Source organism: Mytilus edulis, chromosome 1, assembly GCF_963676685.1.
Source record: "Mytilus edulis chromosome 1, xbMytEdul2.2, whole genome shotgun sequence".
NCBI classification, from domain to species: Eukaryota; Metazoa; Mollusca; class Bivalvia; order Mytilida; family Mytilidae; genus Mytilus; species Mytilus edulis.
The window spans coordinates 81,046,898-81,056,568 of NC_092344.1; the positions used below are offsets into that span (position 1 = coordinate 81,046,898).

Here is a 9,671-nt window from a genome sequence, read left to right on the forward strand (position 1 = left end):
CTAATTTTCAAAAAAACATGTTTTTATAGGGATGTCTCAAGTCTGTAGCCTGCAATTTAGTGGTTGAATTGTTTGATATCTTGACATCTCAGCACCTATTTATAGCTTACTATTTGGTATGGGGATTCACGTCATGTGGTATCTGATGGTTGTTTCATTGAAATTCATACCACATCTTCACTATTTGTATACTAAGCATTGATTTAAAAAAAAAAAATTTTGTATAGAACAATTGTATGCAATGTGACATTATTAAGCGAGGGAACGAACATTAATGTTGACATTACATTTTTTAATGATTCAATTCAATATAAATAGAAAATGGAAGAAAGATAACAATCAAACATTCACATATACACACACATAGACAAGTTCATACAAAAGTTAAATTTACATTTCAAACACTCGGTAATCTCGCCGTCCCCTTTTCAACTAACCTGTTAATTTGTTCTAACGTAATTCCAGATTCTTTTGTTGAAAGTTTTTCACTCGCACTAGAACTCGGAATCATAGCTCCAGGTGACATGCTTCTGAATGGGCCTACACTTCCGACTCCTCCAAGCATGCCTTCAAGCATGCCTCCATCCATGCCTACACTCATGCCTAAACGCATGTCTCCATCCATGACTTCATCCAAGGCTCCATATATGCCTCCAACTCCTCTAAATGGTGTCGAAGTGGTCCCTTTTTCAAATACTTTTCTAACTTCCGCCATTGATTGTTTCGTTGCTAATACTTTAGCATCAGCTGAAGGTCCATCTAGAGTTTTGTTGTTCCTTACTAGTTGTTTAGATTTAGCACCTGATTTCTGTAGTCTCTGGAATACAGTTTGTGCAATTTGCTGTTTATTTATCGAACCACCTGCTGTAGAAGCTTGTTTAATTTCTCGTTGCACGTCTGCTTGAAACTTACGTAAAGACAATTCTTCTTGAGCTCCCCCAGTTATAGCATCAACTAAAAGACGAGGTACTGATAATGGGACATATTGACCTCCTGTTATATAAGCTAAAGCCATGAAAAAGTCCTTGTATGGAAGAATTGGTGGCTCCACACCAATAACATATAACGTTATATCTTTCTGGGCCAAGTCTCGAGCTATTTGCATAGGATCGTGACCATTTGGAGATCCCTGTGGGAATGACGATTCTTCAGACGGCACAAGTCCATGGGGAGGTGCATCAGATATCATGACACTTATTTTAGTTGCTTCCTGTCGCCATGACAATTTAGTTGTTTGATACATAGCTTCTGCAACGGCCTCTGGTGTATCACCTCCTCCGTTTGAGCTTGCAGAATTTAACCAGGATTTCATAGTGGATACAGAAGACGTAAAATCTTTCTTTCGGGTGACAAAAGTTCTATCTTGTGGTGAATGGTCTCTATATTCTATCAAAGCTAATCGTACATCACTGCCGGATGAAGTAACTATTTCCTCTACAATTTCTCTGATATTCTGCTTTGCACTATTTATATACGAACTCATACTGCCTGTTGTGTCCATTACAAATGCCAGGTCTAATTTTCCATTTTGCGACAGCGGTCGTTTCATTATGTCAACAATGGACACGAGTTGTCCATCTGGCTTTGTAGGCGTTTTTGAGAGTTTAACATGCTTTCCTTTCAAAGATTTTGACGTTCTAGTGCTGATTTCACTAATTAACAACACACATAGAAGCCAAAATGATAAACACGATCGTGTTACCTGCAACATATTTTCATACACTTTTAATTCACATGTAATAAATAACTAATGTTGTATAAAGCTCGCCGCAGGCTTTTATATTTTCGATTAGATGTGACATAATTACAAACTAACGTAGTAACTTTTTCCAGAAAATCCCCATGTTTATTTACAACAAAAATTAATAAACATCTTAAAACTATAAAGCTTGGAATAAATTCATCACAGGTTGACACAATAACAATGTACAGGTAGACTTTTTTGGTTTTTAAAAGAAACCAGGATTGACGACAAGGATGTGTATAAAATAGGATGGAGAATAAACCTTCGTTAATCTTGTTTAATTGGCGTACTTTGACTGTTTCATAAATAAATGTTTATCCATTAGATCTGCACCTTACTTTTAACCACGGCGTTGTCAGTTTATTTTCGATTTTGACTGTCCCTTTGGTATCTTTCGTCCCTCTTTTGTATTGGCCTCTCCATAACTATTGTTTTGTATGCAAGAAGTCAAAATATACAAACATGAAAACGAAAAATGCATGCCCACAAAATTGAAACAAATTCTTGATTCGAACCCATATATCTTTTGTGTTTCATATGAAAAAATGAATACGAGCTGCTTTGGATAGAAATCGATGCATGGTAGATAATTGAGGTAGAATTTAGTTGTTGATATTTGCTCTTGTGTAAATCAGGGTTTTTCTGTAAGCCAAAACGATTTAAGTCAATCAACACACTTCTATATGATATTTAAAAAAGAATATATACTAGTATTATGATTGTCAATGAGACAAATCTTTATAAGAGAACAAATAACACAGACAATAACAACTATAGGTCACCATACCGCCTTCAATAATAATTAAACCCAAAACCACATGATCAGCTATAAGAGGCCCCGAAATGATAAATGTAAAACAATGCAAACTGGAAAAAAAGACATATTTATTTATCAAATAATGAACGAAAAACAAATATGTAACAAAGCAACAGACGACAACTACTGAATAACAGGCTCCTGACTTAGGACAGGCACGTACATACAGAATGTGGCGGAGTTTCAACATGTTAGCGGGATCCCCATGATCTGGTAGAGTGGTATAACATTACAAAATAAGAATAAACTATAAAATCCATTTAAAAAAGCTTAACTCACCAGTTGGATACAAATAGAAATACATCTAACAAAAACACAGAGTGGACAAGGCTGAGTACTTGTACATCCCAACAACAAAAAGACACTTAGTTCAGATCTGAGAAAACTCGCAGTTACTGACAGCTAGTTCATAGCCAATAACAAATCCTGCATCCAAGACTAAATTATCAATCATTACACATGCAATTTCCAATGAATTTAGTGTAAAGACGTCATTATCTATAGAATATCAGGAATAAACAAAAATACTGGACATGCAGTACAACAGATCACACAAACCACCAACACCCACAACCTTCGATGATTTATACACATAAATATTGCTGGTTTTTTGCGTAAAAGCAAGCATTGGTGTCTTCGACGTTCACACACAGATACAGATACACACAAACATGAACAAACAACACGACGTAAGGAATTCAAGATTTGGATGTTATAGAACGATAAGGAAAATAACAGGGAAAAAAAGAAAGTTAAACAAAGATTAAAAAAAATAATTACTGTGAATTAAATGGGAAAAGAATCTCGTCAGTTGACTTCTTGTTGAAGTTATTGCCTGTTAATGACTTTTTTTTGCAAATTAAGTTTTGCTTTTTGCCTATTATTTTGAAAGCTGTAATAGATGGATATATATATAAACTTTCTATCGCAAAAATGAACTACAAGACAATATTTACATAGATGTCAACATGACTGAAATTGTCAATTTAATCTTTATAAAGTTATAATTGTGTTTTTAAAGCCTTCAATTTAGTTTATTGTACATTTGTACGCTTTGTTATTCTGCATATAAAGTTCAAATACAGTAATGTGTTTCTTTCTGGTAACAACTGTATAAAAAGCAAGTGTGCACTGTGAATTTTTGCTATTGTTTCTGTTATGTTATCGCTAATCATTTAAGACTCTAACGACGATACACATAACACGTGTTTATCGTTATTTTTAAAATATGAGGCAAAAACGTATTTAAAGAGCAATAACTCCAATAATTAAGAAGTCGTCTGATGATTCCAGTCATGTAGATTTATTGTTAGATCTTGTTATTGCTTATCGGGTTTTCTTTTATAACAATATCTCTGTACGTGTTACAGTTTTTAAAATAATAGAAACCCATTTTAAAGCATGATACAATTTTACAACTTATGTCTATAACTCCTAAGAAAAGTCGTCTGACAGTTTTGACGTAAATAGACAGCAGGTAGATATATATATATATCAACATTTTTAACATATTTGACCCTGTCAAATTTTCTTTATTCATAGCGATTTTCAAGACAATAGAAAAAATTGTATATATAAAAAATAATCTGAGACAAAAGCATGTGATTTTAGTCTTCAACTTGTCGGCTATCTTGGCGGTTAAATGGAATCAACAAACGCCAAATGATGAGACAAACTCACTTAGCCTTTCGGCAAGTTGAGCTAAAAATATCACAAACAATCGTATGTAATGCCCAAATAATTTTGTTCATAATTTCAAAACAGAAAAACATCCTTTTTTGGTCGAAACAACGTCTATATAGTTTGAATTGACATGTTATTCTAAAACGTCTCTTATATGCTTGTCATCCATAATAGGTTAAGAAATATCCCAAATCATCAATTCTGAGTGGCAAAAGAGTGTCACGTACTTGAATCAAGCACATGTTGATGGAGTCGATACGCTCAAACACCAGAATAGAAGTCCAACTTTTCATTCCTTTGTTTATATAATATAGTTAATTGCTATTGATTAGTGTTGCGATGTGCATTGTGTTTAAATGTAATATCAATATTTAGTTCTATTATAATCTTAATTCAATCTTATTTCTATCTTATTTTTTAGAAATAATTTTTCAAATATGACGTCATATTTGTGCTGTTTCAGAAATTCAAATGTCTGCATGACGTAATATTGTACCTTTTCAAAACTTCGTATGTGACGTTATGGTTATGACTTTTTGCGTTCAGACCTGGTTTGTCACTGAGTCGGGTGTGTCTATTTTCTGTGTTGGTCTTCAATGCATTATATATTATGGTTTTGTTTTCTGTAATTAGTTAACGTCAGTTTCATCTTTTATATTCATTTGATAAAATTTACTGTTTGCAATAGCATAAATTGTTCTATCTAATAAGGATGTTCTTATCACAAGCAAAAAACCCTAGACGTATTTGGCACAACCTTTTTCAACTTTTGATCCTCAGAGCTGTACAACTTTGTCACCCTTTTTTGACGTAATGAATTTTAAACCTGATGCCTTTTGTTATCTATTATTCATGTGTTTATATGCCTAATACGTTCTGCTATTTATTTGTGTTGTAGTCCTGTATTATTATGTTGTCATTTTAATGTTATATTTAACAATGCCATCAAAGCGCGAGGTTAGGCATGCCACAAAACCAGGTTCAACCCACCATTTTTTTCTTTAAAAATGTCCTGTACCAAGTCAGGAAAATGGCCATTGTTATATCATAGTTCGTTTCTGTGTGTGTAACATTTTTACGTTGTGTTTCCGTTGTGTCGTTTGTTTTCTCCTATTTTTGAGTGTGAATTCACATTACTGTAAGACGTGTCACGGTACTTTTCTATCCCAAATTCATGTATTTGGTTTTGATGTTATATTGGTTATTCTCATCGGATGTTGTCTTATGCTTTGTCCGTTGCTGTATGTGTTACATTTTAATGTTGTGTCGTTGTTCTCCTCTAATATTTAATGCGTTTCCCTCAGTTTTAGTTTGTTACCCCGATTTTGTTTTTGTCCATAGATTTATGAGTTTTGAACAGCGGTATACTACTGTTGCCTTTATTTATTACTCAAAATGAAATAATTAACAGACTTTATTGGGTTATAAAAGGGAGCAAAACATAAATTTACAAAATTACCCAAATTTACGTTCTGAAAAACTTACATTCTGAAAAAAATGTATTCCTTGAATGATGTTAGTTGCAGCATTGTACATTTCTGTTGGACCGAAAATAGTGTTTTGGCTTTGCATGAATAAATAATAATGATGATAATTTTCATTTCAAAAGTTCCTTTTATTGTATGTATTCATTACATTTTCACTTTTATCTAGTAATTCAAAGACCCCCTAAATGAAGTGTACCACATATGACTGAATGTGTAACACCAAGAAGAGGGGCACATATGGTTCCCATATTGAAAATCCTCCATACTTAAAAAAAATTGTAATGTCAATAAAAGCATTTACATCAGCTTTAAAGGGTTCACGATCAAGTAACAAGGGCAGCTAATAACTTTTCCAAATTATGAAACGATATTTTCGTATGCATCTAAATACACAATCTCAACAAATTAGTTTCGTTAATTTAAGAGTAGCTACAAATCATAGAGCGATATGTAAAATTATATGTTTAAACATGTAAAATCTACTGCTCATAAAATTCAGACAAAATGAAGACCATTTATGTTACTATGATCAATAATTAAGTTCCTATTTATTTGTACGCCAAAAAAAGGTAAACGACGGCGTTGCAATTAATAATAATCGAGTGTCCACTCATCTACGGTATATTTTTAACTGTTTGCAATTGCAATTGTGTGGCATTGAAATTGTCTGCTGCTTATTATTACCAAGACTCTAAGTATTAAATAAAATCCGTTTTATAGTAGTATGAATTACCACTTTTACTTGTAGAATGCCTTCATTACTCTCACAATGTCAATTAAAAAAAAGTTTTTTCAATATTTTTCTCGAAATGATATCTTTTTGCGTTACAAATGCCTACAAAGGAATTTAAAAAAAAAAACATTATTATTCAGATATCAGCATTCAATTGAAATGTTTTGTATTTTTTTTTTTTTTATTAATCAAAACAAATGGTTAACTGAAGGAATGTTTTATATTGTTTTTATTAATCGAAACAAATGATTAACTGAAGGAAAAACTATAAACATGATTAAGATATATTTTTTGATTCACATCTTCGTTTTACACTTTCTAATACATTTTCACAGTTGGAAATAATCAGCTGATGCCTTTATATGCACAAAGGACGTTATCCCATGACACAATCGAACCAATTATCACATTGACAAATATATCTCAGCAATTCTTTGTCTTTTGACAAGGTTTGTTGTTCTGTGTTCTGATTAGGAATAGATTGGTTTGTACGTTTCTACGAGTATTTCACGCCACTGAACAAAGTTAGTATAACGTCAATAGTTCTGTCAAACAAAGCCATGTAATTACATCTTAAGCTATCTCATGCATAAATATGTCCGTTGCCATAGAATAGAGAATCTTCCATAGCAGATTGCTTCATGATTATTTTCGCATGAAATCTACCATATTTAAAAAAAAAATAGAATAGGAATTCAGTAAGACTTATTGGAAAATATCTCTTGGTTAAAACGAGTGAGTAAAATGTTTGCGTCTTAAGGAGTCTTAATTTGCTTACAACATGATCCACAAGCTTTTACTTTACATCTTTATTTCTGCAACACTTTCTAATGGATTAATTTTCAAAGGAAGAAAGTGTCAGCCAACAAGTCATGATGTATACGGACCATATTATATTCCAGACCCGCCACCACTCTTACAGTTTTGTACCGGTGACAACAAGATAAAAGAATCGGAAACTTTGCTAGTGCATGGTAAAATATTTGAAAGCGACTGTGAAACCCCAATGCCGTTTCTTAGAATGGAAATATGGCAAGCAGATCACGATGGAAATTATGAAATGTCAACCGACTGTAGAGGGTTCTTAAACACTGATCAACACGGATATTATGAATTTACTACACTTCACCCTGGAAAGTATAAAACAGACCCGGAGAGTTATCTTTTCCGACCGGCTCACCTACATTTTAAGATATTCGGACAGCATGATCACAAGGACCTTGTTACACAAATGTACTTTTATGGAGATAGTAACCTTGGGTGGAATGATTCTTGTCATGTGTGTGCATCATACCGAAAAGATTTGATTGTCAAAACTGTTCTCTTTTGTGATGAAGAAGACTTGGAAGAATGTACTGAAATAGCGGAATTTAATATTGTTTTAGAGAAGGGCCAAGGAACGTCAGTAACTTTTGCCGATTACGATTACGAATATAGATAAGTGCATGCAAATAGGTGTGAAATTTCTTATTTTTTAATTACTTTTAAGGTAATTTCATGAAGAATGCTATGTACAGGTTTGAGTTTATGTCATATATATGAAAGTAAAACATTCCAAACAAAATGTAACAATGAAATCTGAGAAAAAAAAATATTATCACATGTCAAAGTACACCTCAACCTTTTTTATTAGCACATTCTAGTGAATGGATAATCAATAAACAATTTTTTTACAAACAGTGTAATTTCAAATAATAAATAAAATGAATCATTATAAAATATTTGTCTGTTGAGTTTAGTCTGTTTGTGAAAAATGTACCTTAATAAAACACGGATAAAAAATTATTTAGAATACGGTAGTAATGTATAAATGTAAAAATAGAAATATATTCACATTCTGGCTTTTGTTTTAGCTGAACAAACATTAAAAAGGGAATTTTTAAATTAAACAGCATTGTACAAGTTTTAAAGTAAGAGAGAGAGTTAAAAACTAAATAAATTTTATTCTAACCAAACTTTTAAATTCATTACCATAAACATTTAAGATTTTAGTTTTCCCCATACTGTCAAACCCAGAGGCGGATTTAGGGGGGGGGGGGCTGATTCACTGAAACATGACTGGAGCCCCTCCCCCCACTTAGGCAGTCAGTTGGATCCGCCACTGAAACCTGGGTCGCAAATGCAAAGTTCATTCAAGATGAAGTTTTAGATTAATGGGGAAAAAGGGTCGAACAGAAATATTCCCCGAGTTTGACTGTTGTAGGAAATAATTCTACATTTCATTGCAGTAAAACAATTCAGTATTTGCAGAATTCCCAATTTTAAATTTACCTTTAAAATTAGGTATTTTTGTTATATCCTTTTTAAATTTAATACATACCAAGATAAAAAAAAAACATAATCTATTGATCAACATGGTAAGCATCTACTGCTATGCCAAACAAGGCACACAAATTCACAATCAGTCAAAATATTAAGATATGGAATAGAGCTAAATTGGTTTATTTACAGATCAGCCGACAATTATGTGATTTGACAAAACACATATATATCAACCAATTCGTGATGCTGACCGTAAAACGTATGTAGTGTCAACTTCAGTTGTTTGTCCTCACAACTGCTCTAACTATTTTTGTTTCGGGAGTGCATCTCTGTTTACAAGTTTGAACAGAAACTGGAAGTAAAAATGCAAGATAATAAACTACCAAACTAGTAGGAAAATACAAAATGGACTTTGATTAAATGGCAAAATCAAAAGCTCAAACACATCAAACGAATGGATAACAACTGTCATAGTCCATACTTGGTATAGGCCTTTTCTTATGTAGAAAATGGTGGATGAACCCTGATTTTATAGCTAGCTAAACCTCTCACTTGTATGACGGTCGCATTGAATTCATTGGAAATTTGAAATGAACACGTATATCATATATATTACAGTTCAAAAATTATCCATCTGTCAATATCGAGGGTAAGATAAAAAAAAAAATGAAGCTGACTTACTTTCTCTAGTATTCTTAGTATCAAATATACTTAAATATATGTAATGCAATCGCTTTCAGAAATGTGGCTTATTGAGTAACTGGACATAACCAATAAACCTGAAAGCGAATTTAAAGAACTTTGCAAGATGCTTTTTTTCTTTTTCTAAGAATACGGTTCTGATTGAATGCCGTTTCCTATGAGTACAAAAACGAGTAGGACAGAAGGTTTTCAAAATAAGTATCATTTGACTAACCAATGTCTTAAAATAACATACAATGAAAC

The 9,671-nt window shown here is 32.6% G+C and overlaps 2 protein-coding genes across 2 annotated transcripts; one reads left to right on the top strand and one right to left on the bottom strand.

Moving 5' to 3' along the window:
- Positions 1-271: 271 nt before the first annotated feature.
- Positions 272-1,755, bottom strand: LOC139491581 (uncharacterized). The gene has a single exon (XM_071279341.1). It carries the CDS (start codon positions 1,709-1,711, stop codon positions 398-400), a length of 1,314 nt encoding a protein of 437 aa, XP_071135442.1. The 5' UTR covers positions 1,712-1,755; the 3' UTR covers positions 272-397.
- Positions 1,756-7,245: 5,490 nt separating this feature from the next.
- On the top strand, positions 7,246-7,905 carry LOC139485843 (protocatechuate 3,4-dioxygenase beta chain-like). Its single transcript, XM_071270523.1, has one exon. It carries the CDS (start codon positions 7,246-7,248, stop codon positions 7,903-7,905), a length of 660 nt encoding a protein of 219 aa, XP_071126624.1.
- The last annotated feature ends 1,766 nt before the right edge of the window (positions 7,906-9,671 follow it).